Source organism: Blennius ocellaris (assembly GCF_963422515.1).
Source record: "Blennius ocellaris genome assembly, chromosome: 15".
NCBI lineage: Eukaryota > Metazoa > Chordata > Actinopteri > Blenniiformes > Blenniidae > Blennius > Blennius ocellaris.
Window position 1 is genome coordinate 14,620,630 of NC_137664.1, and position 15,204 is coordinate 14,635,833.

Below are 15,204 nucleotides of genomic sequence, written 5' to 3' on the forward strand. Positions count from 1 at the left end.
TAGGCATTCTTTCCTATATGTGCAGGGATTGGACTCACACATACTCACACACTGTGACTGCTTTAATAATGAAAGTCTGCACCAGTTTATTATTAAGGAGGAGGAAATGTGTGTGCAAAAATCCAAATGGCACAGTATTCCTTTAATGTATTCCAGGGATAATGGACAATGACTGAAAATAAAGTTATACCTGACATTCAGATCTTGGGAAAGCTGACATGCTATTGATCAACTGAAACCTGGTATTTACTCAATAGCACTGTATCATCGTGTTGTATGGGTACAAATAGGACTTCATATAATACAACTGTATAAAATCCAATGTACAATCTTGAAATCCAAATAAACCTCCACTGCACTTTGCATTTTTATTTTTATTTTTTTTTAAATTTTTTTTTTTAAATGGGACACAAAGTTGCAAAGAATAAAAACCTGCCAGGGCCCCGGCTGTCCAGGCATACACCCCACCCTGAGGCAAGCTGAGGGGCACGCGTTAAATGGGCAGCACAGAGGACTGTTGATCCACCGGCAGCCACGCCCAACCCATGCAGACCCAGTCGTAACGGGGCCCCCCTCGGTCGCCGGAGCGGCCGGGAGAGGGCATGAATGCTACCAGTACAAGGCAACAGAAAAACACTCTGGTGGCGGTTTGTTATTGTCACGTGAATGCTGTAAGAACTGTGAAATGGGACATTGCCTTTAGGAAGATAACCCACTTCCCTGATGATTGACCACAGCAAGAATGACGGCAAAGACATGATAGATAATAATCTGACTAAGACCTTGCTTACATAACTTAAATTTTCAACCATGCATAAACCATAAAAAGACATCTTAATAGAGACGTCTTTTCAATGACCGGAGAAAGACGGCCTTTCACATTTCTATGAAATCCTGCCATAGTATAGACCATATCATAGACCCCCCCCCCCCCCCCCCCCCCCACACACACACACACACACCCACACACACACACCCACACACACACACACACACACACACACACACACACACACACACTGTCACTGCAATATTATTAAATCAGCAGATATGTGCAGGAGATCTGGGTTTTTAGAACCATGAGTGCAAGTGGTATGGCTTTCAATGTCATTTATTTGTGTGATTCATGATTATTTAGCATTAAGTGAATAATTGCCACTCTTTGTGGCTGTGGGCATGAAGCATTGTTCTTCCACACATTGTGAGGATTATCACTCTCAACAAATCTGCAATATTGAAATATGCCATCTGCCATAAACACTCCCGTTAATGTTCGCATACTGTTATCTGTTATTGTTTACCTTACTGTACCGCCGCGCTCAGGGACGTACTGCAGTGGGACTGAGGCTCAAGGAGCCGCAGCGGAGGGACGAAAGAGCCGCAGGCTTCAGAGTGTGTGTGTGTGTGTGTGTGTGTGTGTGTGTGTGTGTGTGTGTGTGTGTGTGTGTGTGTGTGTGTGTGTGTGTGTGTGTGTGTGTGTGTGTGTGTGTGTGTGTGTGTGTTCAATTAGCATGGGTGGTCTGATTTTTCCCTTTTCCATGTTTATTTACATTTTGTGGGGAGTATACTTTGTAATTTGATCGTTAAAAGTTCTGTACACAAACTCGATTTTGTGAGCATTCTTGAGCCTTGTTACAGAAGATGTCGGAACAGGAAAAGGCTTCGTGTCCCAACTTAAATTGTTCTGTAACCATCCATCTCATCCCCTGTGGTCCATTGATGTTTCACAAGTTACCTTTTCAGCTTCTTTTTTTTGTTTTAACATTTGTTCCACCCTCATTTATATTTGTCCTCTCATTGTTTTTTTTTTTTTAATCAAAGCATCATGTCAGCAAACCTTGATACAAATTATCTTAAAAACAGAGATAGATAGAGATGGATATAAAGAGATCAAGAGAGAATCAGTCTGAGGGAGGTACAAGAGCAGGCATTGTGTTGTAGCCAAACGAAAGTCTCTTAGGGACAAAGAGCTATTTGGCAGCATAGGTGAGGTACAGCTGAAATCTCAGCATAATATTTGCTTCTGTTTTGGATCCACACCATCACCATTACTTAGGCAGTGTGCTTGCCAACACTAACTGCCTAATTAAGCATTCAGCAGTGCTCTCGCTGACTTTGAGGTCATTTTCACTCCAGCTTACAATACAATGATTAAATTTTTGGAGATAGCACATCACCGGCTTATTGTTATGGATTGCAAGCCTTTCAAATTTTCTTTGGTTAGGTTCAATTAATAAAAAAAAACCTAAACATTTCACAATATCTAGACTCTGCTTTTATCTACATCTAATAGCTGTGACCAAATTAGACCTCGCTTTTTCACTGCACACCATTTGCAAAGCAAAAAACAGTTTACTGATCATCAACAGGGGTTCTCGTCTCTTCCTGCGTTGTGTTTCTGAACTTTGTTTTTTTTTTTTGCAGCTGGGGATCTTGGATTGTTACTCTTTCCGGAGTTCAGACTGAAAAGCATGGTAATTGGGCCTTCTCAGTATGGGCCCTGCTGAAACAAGCTTCTTGTGATCAAGCTGGTTTCTTTCTTTATGTTTACCGGGAGAGAAAAAAAACCTAAAACATTTATCACCGTGGCATGTTATCTGATTTCATTTTCATCCATTTGGCCAGCGATTTCCCTGAGAAAGGCTATCTTTGTGAGCAATAGCAATCATGTTGTCCTTGTCAAGGAAAAGTCACTGGTTGCATATTCAATCTCACTATTGGGAAGAGCACTGTAGGAATGTTACACATTTAAAAGCTTGTAAAAGTTACTTTTGAAATATGAGGATATTTTCTTTGTTAGAATGCATGTTTGGGGTACATGCATAGTAGCACTGAATGTAAAGATACTTTCAGATTGATGTTCAATGGACCTCTCATGTCACTTGTCATTGCAAATATAATGGTCCATAAGTGTGTGATCACAGGCATGCTGCTCTGTCATACTGAGCATTGATGTTGCATCGAAGTAACATCAATTGATTTTATTATTGGTGGGACTATTCTTAAATCAATTGCACAGTGCTTTTTTTTTTTTTTTATTCAGTTTCATGCTTGTAGAGAGGCATGCATCTGAAAACAAAGATGTCTGTCAATTAATGTAATCTTGATATTTGTTGTGTTTTACCAAAATACCGTAAGGAGTGTCTGTATATCTGTTGCTTCCAGGTATTTGTAGAAGTTCTTTCTCAGAATTTATTAAATACCTACAGCAATTTCAGTGTGGACTATTTGAGAGAGACACAGTGGGCATTTATTTACAAGGCAACAATACCTCCATGATGTATTTGAATGTAACCCAGACAGGGGGACAGCAGTAGTCGGGGTCGGGTTATATTATGTATTTTTCTTCATGTAAGACAGGTGAGCTATCGCAAAGAAACCACTGCCCTCGGTCAAAAACAACAGCCTTCATTCACTTTTGAGTTTTATACTTTGGGCATATTATCATAGTAACCCACCATATGTATATGCCTACATTGAAGCCTATTGAGAAATAAACTCTACTTTGCATACCAAGTGTTTACTGTTAAAATTACAAATGTCAACAGGAATATGCCCACAGACTGTAGTGCCACAGGATTTCATAAAAATGTCCAGAAGAAGAGACTCATTTGTCAATGCACTTGGTAGAAGAAGACCAATACAGTTGGCTTGAATTGTGCGATTGTACCCAATAAAGTTTAGGTGAAAATTTTATATGGAGCAACCGTTGTGTTTGCATTTTTTTGAGTTTTTGAGGCAAGCGCAGCATCATCAATGTGTTTCTCCACAGTTATAGTGCAGATTCCATCCTCACAGTGGTAAAAGTATTGTCTCAGTGTCTCACCGTGTTGATTAATGCATCAGGCAGTGGCAATGTCAGTGTCCAGTATACTCTACTCACAAAAACCTAGGAATAGTTCACTTTCTGGTGACATTTTTAGAAAATTATAAAGTTTATGCTAAAGTTTCATATTGTATTACGAAAGTATGGATTTAAGTAGAAAAACATTTCCTCATCTCGATTAATTTATTGAAATTAAATCGAACAACAGTGGCTGGTATACCACAACAACAAATGTCTTAATAACTTGTCACGTGCCCTGAACAACAATTATAGCTTCACATTGACCACTCATACAGTTCAAAAGTTGACTTTATGTCTGCTGAAGCATGGCATCACAGTCTTCGTGAAGACTGTCTATATGATTATTATATGTTGTATATATTTTTTAATTGTTATTTTTAATATATCGTTACATGCCTTTTTGCACTGTGGGTCCGAGAGGACTGAAATTTCATCTGTGCTGTATGTCATGCATATTAGCACACTTGACAATAAAGCTGACTTTGACTTTGAAAAAAAAAAAAAAGGGCATCCCTCAGGTCATTGGGGTTCTGCAGTGGTATTTGAGGTACTCCAGTTTCCAGCAGACATCTCGGAAAGACAAGACATCAATAAGCTGAATCATTGTCATCTATGGAAATGAAATAAGCACTATGGTGTTCATGCAGGGGGCATGATAACTGAATTAATTATGTTTTTTAGAAGTATAGGCTTGTCTGATTTTTTTTCTTGCTTCATTCTCAAGGTTAGAGTTAATTTTAGATTCATCCTGAAATTCCCCCTGATAGTGGAATCATCTTAACTTTTTGTTAGTAGTCTACTTAACAATGTGACTGACTCAAATCCAAGCACGACGAACTCTAGCCCTCACTTTCGCAACTGCTTGATGGAAATGTACTCAACATTTCAATTTTCAAAGTGTAAGGAGAACCCTGGGAGCTGTGTATCATGGCAAACAACTTGTTAAGGGTTAGCAGCCAGATTTAAATTAGGTACAGTTGTGTTTTTGTATAGGTGTTGTAATGGAACTTTTGGATTGCAAGCTGCACAAGTCCGAGACATCCTGCTGAGTCTGGGGGGATTTAATGAGCTCAATGAAAAGAATCTGCACTGTGGAGTGGATCTTTGTGGGAATCACAAGAATTCCTAATCACAGATCAATGCAGACTGCCTTACTAGCATCTCCCTGCTGACTGGAGGAGATTAGCCTGTAATGCATTTGCTGAGTATTTAGTGTAGTGTTGATGATATAGTCACTGAGGTAACATCAATGTGACAACAAAAGCTGATATAAATCACCACTGTCACATTAAAAAAAAACAAAAAACAACAAAAAAAATAAGTTGGACTGAATGAACTGTGAGAGCCTTCTTTCACCGATTATCCCTGTGATACGATACCACAGAGGCAAGTGCATTTCAACATAAACACTCAACATGCTTGCAGGTACTTTTTATTCAGCCATGAAAAATAGTTTTTAATCAACCTTTTGATATTCAGAATCCAACATGTCCCTAACCTTTGAGTTGTGCAAACTCAAACCTATTTCAAGAAACTTGCTCATCTCCGTGTTCAATATTGATGTCCCTCATGGACAACGTCTCCCATCCCCGACATGAAACACTAGACAACCTTCAGCATGGTTTCAGCCACAGACCCACCCTCTCTGTTGTATGTGTGAAATTGCTTGAAATAAATACATGAATGAAATTACCTCTAATTTCAGTTTTAACACTGCTGTAATTGTATTATATATCTGTATAGGTGTATTATAAATATTTACTCAATATTTGATGCATGTAGCCAAGTACACAGCAGTGCACATACAAACCGTTCATTAAATTTCACATCATTTGTCTAAATTTTTTTTGTTTGTTTATTTTAAGTAAGAGGTAAACCTGACAACTGTAGAGGAGTTTTGTCATAAAATGTCATCAATTAAAATGTTGTTGTTTTTTGCTATATTTGTTCATTTGAGGTAAAAGATTTGATCGGATCTGGACTTATTTCGATAGTTTTAATTTGTGACTTTGATGTTGCATTACAGAGCAAATCATTGTGATGACTTCTATATCTCCACCGAATGCAAACCCCATTATCTTAAAAGAAAGTCCTTTGTTTAATCCATCCACCGTCCTCCTTCACTTTTTGGCTCCCTTACGCCGATATTCTGCCAGCAGAGGTTGTGATATATAATGAAATTTACAGAAAAATCTTGGCAATGGACATCTGAGCAAACTTTGGAAAAATGGAGCAGGCTAGAAGCTTCAAACTACTGAACATTTTGAAGCATATTCACTGAGATACGAACACTAAGACTCTGTATGTAAAGTTGAGGCTATCCTTTCAACTACCGTCAAACACCTTTTAAATGAAAACTTGGGAATCTTTTTACACTCTTAATTTTCTTCAGTCGGTTTCATTACTAGTCAATCCTTCAGAAGGCCTCGACTAAACTCTGGTCTGAGACAAACAGCTTCACCTTTGCTTAAAAAAAGTGTACAATAAGAAAATGTTACAATTATGGCTCGCTTTTGCGACTTACACATTCAAACTAGATGGTCTTTTTTTGTTGTGGTTTACATAGGGATAGCTTTATCACAGAACGTCATGTTTTTGTGCCTCCAGCTAACAAACTGAATTATTGTTTTACTAAAATTAGAATCATACAAGTTGGATACTGTAGCCTTTCTACTCACCCAAAATAAACCTATTTGAACCTGAATTTATTCTGGACGAATGCATCATTATTCTGAAAACACTAAATAAGAAAATATCTTTGTGTTCATACCACCTTCAGTGATTTTTGAGGATCAAAGCCAAGCAAGCGGATGGCACACGGTGTGCTCAAACCTCACAGGGACTCTTTATGTTGGTTTTTCCTTTAATTGTCACATGCCTATAGGAGATGTCTCTGGAGGAGTGGAGATATTTTGGGAGGGAGCTATTTGACAGCCTCCCGTAGCTTTCATACATATTTATTGAAGACTAATCCATCATCAGGGTATCAAAAAATGGCCACCGTGTTGATTTTGTGGCATTATTCAGGTATTCACACCCAGCTCCCCTGTGACTTCTCTGGCTCTAATTTAATACATTTAGTTGTGGACCTTCACTGAAAATCAGTTTCCATGCAGATGCAGTGATAAATAGTCATTAACATAGTTTGTGAAATGAGAAGTAAAACATAAGCACAAACACAATCTAGAAACAGGTCAAAGCATATATAATATATTTCAACATGAACAATTTTAAAGGTAGATGTAATTAAAAACACTTACAATGACTAATATGCAAAATAAGAATTAATAATAGCAAAGATTAAATGAACCCAAAAAAAAATGTGTTACTCATCACCAGGCAAGTCCAAATGAAAATATGGAAACGTGGTGGCCTTAAGTTATGTATGCATTAAAATAAACACTGAAGTGTACCTATATTATTATATGAGATAATTAAATGCAAAATGCAGCCACAAAAAGGCACCACATGACTTCAGTTTGAAAACAATTAACTACTATAATTTTAACTAGTGTAAAAGTTGTAATTCTATGTATTTGTAAAATATCCAGCTAACCTCGACTTTCTGAGTTGAAAGCCCTGCTCAAATTAACTTTAAATAATGTAATAATGGAATGAAGAAACAGTTTGTAACCCCCCCCATGCTAAAGATTATTCAGAATAAGAAGGGAATGCATCGAGAGCACAACTCGCCCTAAACACAACCTTAGCCCAGGGGTTGACTGTATAGCATAACAGATATGTAATGTACATCACTGATGGCCATTTGTTTGTGCCTCGTATATTTTAGCGTGAGCCGAACTCAGCCAGCAGGATCTACACATTTGATTTGTGTCAAATAAGTCTGAATCGGTTAAGAAAATTCGAATTTCAATCTCCTTTGAATGACTTTAAACAGTAAGGTCCCAAAGGCCTGTTTCTTTATTTCCTTTCCTTTTTCCACTGATGTCCTCATCGTGGCTGTTGTACTTGAACAGAGAGGTCAGGGGGGTGTTATAAATATTTCTGTTATCGTAGCCTCCCATAACAGGGCTGTGCCGAGAGCCATTCCACAATGATGAAGGGCCTCTGCACAAGACGAGGCTCTGCGTCACATTTGGTCACACCACTGGCCTGAATTTTAATCACACTCTTTTTCCAAGCCATTAAAAGTAGAAAGTGACGTTTATTAGACAGCAGAGGAAAATAAACAAGCCCTAATTGGCTCGTGCCACGAGTTCTCTGCTCTCCCCTTGGCCCTTTGTTAGAGAATAATCCTGCCAGAGAGCCAACTGCAAAACTCAAGAGCTCAATGACCTTTGGAGACTAACCTCTCTTCAAATGAACCGGCAACGTCAATATCTACTCTGGGGAAGGGAAACCTATGGTTTTATTTGCAAATGTGCAGACAATATTGGCATTTTAGATCCATGATGAGTGTGAAATTGGTTGTGGTATATAAGAAATGTAAATATTAACAGCACCTTTCCACTGCTTAACTGACCTTATAGCATGGAGACTTGTATGGAAGTAAAACTGTGCCATCCGATTCTGAATTTGAATTTCTAACTCTGAATTTTTTTACCATCGAAATCAGACTTTGAATTTAAAAATTTGTATCTTTTTCTGCTTCTGATTTTTTTTCAACATCTAAAAATATTCAGTGTGTAAAAATTCAATGTGTTTTTTAACAAACTTTTTTTTAACAAACATAACCAGGTCATCGAGGGTGGTGCTAGAAGCACTATTGCAGGGGTAGGTCAAAATTTGTTTTGCGGCTGAATTTTTTTTGCAGCTGAATTTTTTTTACAGCTGAATTTTTTTTACAGCTGAATTTTTACACACTGAATATTTTTAGATGTTGAAAAAAAATCAGAAGCAAAAAAAATATACGTACTTGAAATTCGACAGCTTTTAAAATTCAAAGTCTGATTTCGATGGTAAAAAAATTCAGAGTTAGAAATTCGAATTCAGAATCCGATGGCACAGTTTTACTTCCATAGACTTGGACTTACTTTCAGAGTTCTGCACAGAACGAGAGTACACACCAGATCCACACCAGTTACCCAAAATTACCCCCATATAACACAGACACCTGCTTAAACTAGAAATATTAGACCCTGACCCAACTAGGCTCATCCAACAAAGAACGAGACCAAATAGGACTTAATATAAATGTAAGTACATAATATAGCAACACAACCTGGAAATGAACAGCATAGTGAAAGACGAATTTAAAATTTTTATTTATTTATTTTTACCCCTGCCCATAACCACAAACGTATGCATCTATATTTTTTACTGATGTGACATCCAACCCAGTTGCAGTACACTGCTTTCATCAAAATCCGATTTCTGATATGATAGGTCTCTGGGCAAACATTTGAGAATATACTTCATTAGAATAAAACCCTCTTCGCCTTACAATTTACAGAGCCCCTATCCCTGAGTGTGTAACCGTCATCATCACAGCTGTCTCTCCCTTCTTTTCACATAATTAAACACCCACACCTTTGTTAAAAAAGAAAAAAAAAGAAAAGAAAATGGCTTACGAGGAGGTGGCACGCAACATGCCGAAAGGGAGCAAATCTCTGTGACTTGGTGTTGAAACATTGGAGCTATGTTTTAAAACAGCCAACACATAAGACAGTAATGTGTGACATTTTACCTGTGCTGGAATAAAGTGCTACTAACACACATGAATCCCGCAATTACCTGTTAACTCAGTGTTATACACTGATGAGAATCATTGTGGAATTATTGCCACCTGTGTGTTTTCTGAAGGGAAATAACATGTCAATTCACTCTCGCACAAAATACACATTTTCAAAGCAAATTAACTCACATGGAGCAGCTGATCGCCTTGGATGCAAATTGCACCCAAGAGCAAAGATTTAGTTTTTGAAGTGAGCGCATAGGGGCTACGTTTTTATTCATGAGATAAAAAAAGTGGGGATGCCCTTTATCGGTTATGTCATTCACATCACCATAGAAAACAGGACATTGTGAATAAGCAAAGACATTGGAAGCGCATGCACAACATAAATCACTAAATGTGACAAGAGTTAAAGCTAAATAGTCCACAAGAGTAGACGTTGGCATCTCAATCTGTTTGTTTTTGTTTTGTTTTGTCTTGGTGCTTTACTCTTGAGCTTCACACTCAATGCATCTTCACCAGGAGCAGTCACCAGACACAAAGAGTAAGCAATCAAGCAATAAGTTATCCACAATAAACACTCCATATATGTCTGTATATATTACCTCAAGTCAATTCAACTGTCTTTGATTGTTTCAGGTAAAATATTTTGCCTTTTTTTCACCTAACATCCATCCTTTGAATGAAAAAACGTGTACACCCCCCTTTTTATCCATGTAACCCCCCCCCCAAAAAAAAAAAAATTAAAAAAAATTATAAATTTAAAAAATGATTTCATTAAAAGTTTGCACAACAAGATGTTGTACTGATATATTAAAAGTAAGAAACTGAAAGTAGTGGCTGAAGCTCTTTCTGTGATTCGGTGCTGCTGCCTCTGTGATAACCAGTTACATACCCACTGGACACAATATAAGCCAGTGCAACTATCCATTTTGCTTCAATCATGCTTTATCCAATTCAGGGTCGTGGGTTGCTGGAGCCAATTCAAGATGACTCCAGGTGAATGCAGTGTACCTCTGGACAGGTCACCAGTCCATCACACAGCAAACACAGAGAGAGACAATCACACTCAATTATATCCCCAGTTAGACTCAAATGCATGCCTTTACTGGAGGGAGGAAACGGGAGAGCCCAACGTACTGCGCCCAGCAGCCAAGAAGAGAAAAGACAAGAGCGATAAAACATTGAGAGCTGAGCGAAGGACAGACTGGCACTAAAGTTACTCAGCACAGCAATCAGATAGATCAGAGGCATGAATTAAATTTTATATAGTGCCACTATACCTTATTTTTTTTTAAACTTTGTTACAAGTACAAAGGAGATTTTGCTTAGACGACAACAGGCTATAGTTTTGTTCCCCAGTATACTATAAACATGGTGCAGCTCAACATGTTTTTAGTCTCCTTGTGTGGGGACACAAATAAACATTTCCATAAGTTAAGGTAATACATTATACATGCTGATGAAAACACAGCATGGTTAAACAAACTGTATTTCTCCTGTGACACTGCTCTTCGCTGAATGGGATCTACAGTATTTGCGCTTTCTCAGACAACTATACTAATCATATTTGTATAAAACAAAGGTTTTGTTTCCAACATGAGGCAAATAGGACATTTTTGTTTTTCGGATAAGACCTTTTTAGATTGCTCTATGGGGTTACAGATATTCACAATAGCAGTTTAATTAATATTGTGAGAAAAGTTGATCTATTATGAGCCCTATCTCTGCTGGTCTCCCGCACTTCCCCTGCCTATTGCATGTACAGTAAACTACTCCTGTGATAATACATCATAACAATAGGCAGTCCAGCAGTCGTAGCTTTAAGGAATAGCACTATCATGTCTTTATATCCTCTTCCTGTGGCTGAAACTAGACATGATGCATAGAGAGGATTGCCACAGTTGACATAAAATTCAGTTTATCAAATAAGCTCAGCGCGGCGGCCCGGCAGCATGTCTCCAGGTAACAGTACTTCAAATGGGAGGAGATGTATCTTGCCGATTCTCTGTAAGGCATGAACAGAGATGAAAGAATGTGATTCCTGTTCAGGTAAGTAAGTAAATGTATCACAACTGCCAAAGATTCCCATGAGAATAAAAGAAGACATCACTCGTAACTCCTGGTGGACTCTTGTGTTTTGCTAACATCCTGTGATTGTAGTCCGTTAGAGTTCTGCTGACAAGCAGTTTAATATATTTGGTTTTAACAGCTTTGAAATTGACTTTAGTGCAGCATTTAATAGATTCAGACACATTCTTTGGTATACGGATTGTATGCATTTGCAAAAAGCATGTCATCAAATATAAGCTGGGCCTGTGATTATGGCGTCTTCATGTGCCTGACATCGTCTTACGAACTTAAACAAAACACATACAAGATCAAGGAATCGGAAACCTCAAAGGATTGTGCTGAATTCGTGATAAACATGTCCTGCCGCTCAAATCCTGAACTAATATTTATTTTACTGGAGTCCTTCTTCCAGTTTTCACATTTACAGCACACAGCTCATTACAGTTCAAACAACAGTATATATTGAGAAAATGTGAGCGACTGCATGTGCGCAGTAAATTCTAATGCTTTTGGCCGAGGCCTTGCTCAAAACACCAGGCATTTTGTGCCTCCAATTTGTAGAATATGCTGAGAATTAATCCTATTTTGAGTCAAAGACAGAACTATTGATTATTGGATATTTCTTGAAATGAACCCTTTCATTAAAACTGCACATTAGCTGATGAAAAGTGAGCTCACAATATAGAAAATCACACATTTTCCCATTTTCTCTCTTTAATATATTGAAGCAAGCGGACACTGATATTTACACAGATATTAGAGCCAATTCTTCTTCTGTAGAATAACATATTATCTAAAGAACTGCGTGCCCTGCATGCTCAACTGATTAATTGTCTGACTGTGTGGATTTTCTCGGGGAACTCAGGTTTCCTCCCACAGTTGAAAAACCTCATATGAGGTGATCTGGTGACTGTAAAATGCCTGTTGGTGTGAATGTGGGTGTGTGAATAAGTATTGCCTTGGTATTGTTTTTATTTGTGTGATGGACTGGAGACCTATTCAGAGTGTATCCTGTTTTCTCCCATTACCATCGAGGAAAAAGAATAAATAAAATGAGGTCTTTAAAATTAACTAAACATATATGAATGAATTCTTGCAATGGCTGGCTTCTCGCATGGCAGGCGAGAATTCTACCGCTGGACGTCCGCTTCCATACGTAATATGGATTCTTACAAGGCTTTTGTGGCTGTCACTTAGTTTAATCCTTTCAATAAAACTTTCGTCCAAAATTGAATTTTCCCTCTGAAAAAAAAAGAGTACATGAAGTGAGACAGACAGACAGACAGACAGACAGACAGACAGACAGACAGACAGACAGACAGACAGACAGACAGACAGACAGACAGACAGACAGACAGACAGACAGACAGACAGACAGACAGACAGACAGACTACAGTCCCTGTCTAACCTTCCCAGGAGCTTCTGACCCACCTGGAATAGACCGGCTCCCTCTCTGTGTTCTGTTGGGATTTATGTTTGGTTATAAGCATAGAATTACTGGAAGTAACTGGAAGTAATTTTATGAAAAATTGTAATCATTAATGGAAGTAAACTGTCGTTTACTCATTGACAACTCCTAAAATAATTGATTCATAATTATCACAAATTATTTATTAATGAAAAATTATACATTTGTATAAATTCGTTTTTTTCCCCCATTAATAATAAATGGGTAGCACCAAGAGAATCTGGAAATAGCTAATTACCAAAATAGTCTCGTTTGGAAAAGGGTTTATTTAAGTTAGTTAATATTTCTGTGTAGAATACAACAATCTTAAATAAAACGGGAAGGTGTCAGATCCGAGCACAGACTGTTACAATCCAGTGAATGTCAACAATAAATACACAGTAATCACCAAGAATCGTTCAATTCAGCTAACAGGCATTTCACAAAATGTTCACAAATAATTCATTTTATAAATCAATGCATCGAACGTCATCTAACATGGAGACCTGCACTACTAAACAGCAAAAGCTATATACAAAGAGAGAGAGAGAGAGTGTGTGTGTGTGTGTGTGTGTGTGTGTGTGTGTGTGTGTGTGTGTGTGTGTGTGTGTGTGTGTGTGTGTGTGTGTGTGTGTGTGTGTGTGTGTGTGTGTGTGTGTGTGTGTGTGTGTGTGTGTGTGTGTGTGTGTGTGTGTGTGTGTGTGTGTGCGCGCGCTACGACTCGGCTCTGCTGGGAGAAGGTGTAGGGAGTAACATTTACCTGGTGAATTTGGGTGAAGTGAGTTTTATTGGGAGTTCTGAGGCTTACAATAATCAAACTGAAACCCAAGATACACTTACAATGCAACAAAGGAGGGCCAAACAGGTTATGCCCAATACTAACTATTCAATGATCGATTTAATATAACAAAAAGGCAGCTTCTCCTCACAGGGTCAAAATAGCGGCACGTTTTCACAGGTGCAGAACCGAGTTGCCGCGACGACAGAAAGATGCTTTCAGAGGTCACTTGACGATAACCGGCGGCTGTGTTAAGACAAGAGTTTTAACGAGATGTCGGAACATGCAGTTAAAACTCTGGTGACCATATGGAGTTATCCTCCAGAAAAATGTTGCAGTTTGGGTGATTCCAACCATGCGGCCACTAGGTTGTCTTTGTTCTGAGTAAAATGCCCCTCCCCTCCCCGCCACATGTTTCTACTAATGATAGCAAAAATATAGCAAAATCATACTTTGTTTATTAAAATCTGAAGTTAAAGAAAAAAAATCCCTGCAGTTTGTGGCATGGCACAGTGAGAAAAATGCAACTGCTGGAATTTTTCAATCGAGAATCTGTGGATAATAGAACAAAATTGAATTTTGACTCAGCCTGAGGTTTTGCCCTCTTTGTTTAAACATTGCTGCTAATAGTGCCAAGACATCATGCAATCTTTTTTTAATTATTATCATTAAAGAGATACATATAGCTTACCGGTGTAAGGCGATTAAATTACTCTACAAACTCACGTAGGAAGGTATCATGGGGAGAACATGCTGGAGCTGAGGAGATTCACAATAATAACTTGGGAGTTTGTTTCACGATAATAATTACATGCTGAGAGAGTGTCATTAACCATGACGACAGTCAAAGTAGTAATGATAATAATAAAGGGTTAGGTTTTTTTTTTTTTAGTTGTCCTGTGTGTTTTGAATGGAGAAAAATATCTTCAGGGGACCAAAGTGGATACATTCTTCTTGTTTCCGTTTTTAGCTTGAAGATGACATCAGCAGCAGAAACAAATAATAATTAAAAAAAAAACGAACTTTATTGCCAAGAATTGGGGTCAAATAGTATAATGCTTAAGGTTAAGTGACCCACTCCTCTCTGTCAGTGGGTTGTGGAAGATCATCTCGACTTTTCTGTGTCTGCATGGCTTCGAGAATCTTATCTACAGAGTTCAGCTCCAACAGTAACATGAGTGCTCAGAGTAATTAATAACATTATGTTCTGTAATTACCTTCTGTGTCCCCCACAGCCCATGGGAACAGGGCTGCAGCTAATGGGCGTAATACTTTAGGTTTACAGAGCAGCCACAATGACCAAGAATTGAAGACTGACCCAATTATGTTCCCACTTTGAGTGGAAAGAAGAAAAAAAACAACAACTTTATCTAGAAACTTCTGTATATACGGGAGTGTTTGTGTAGAACACAGGTGTGTTATA

At 38.2% G+C, this 15,204-nt stretch overlaps 1 protein-coding gene across 1 annotated transcript in view; it reads right to left on the reverse strand.

Annotated features, from left to right (window-relative positions):
- Positions 1-493: 493 nt before the first annotated feature.
- LOC308140240 (zinc finger BED domain-containing protein 5-like) overlaps positions 494-15,204 on the reverse strand; it is a gene marked incomplete at both ends in the record, with an annotated part of 64,149 nt that continues 49,438 nt past the window's right edge. The window contains one exon of the mRNA XM_080509925.1: positions 494-609. Within this exon, the coding sequence (XP_080366051.1) occupies positions 494-609 (116 nt within the window). The remainder of the gene's footprint in view (positions 610-15,204) is intronic.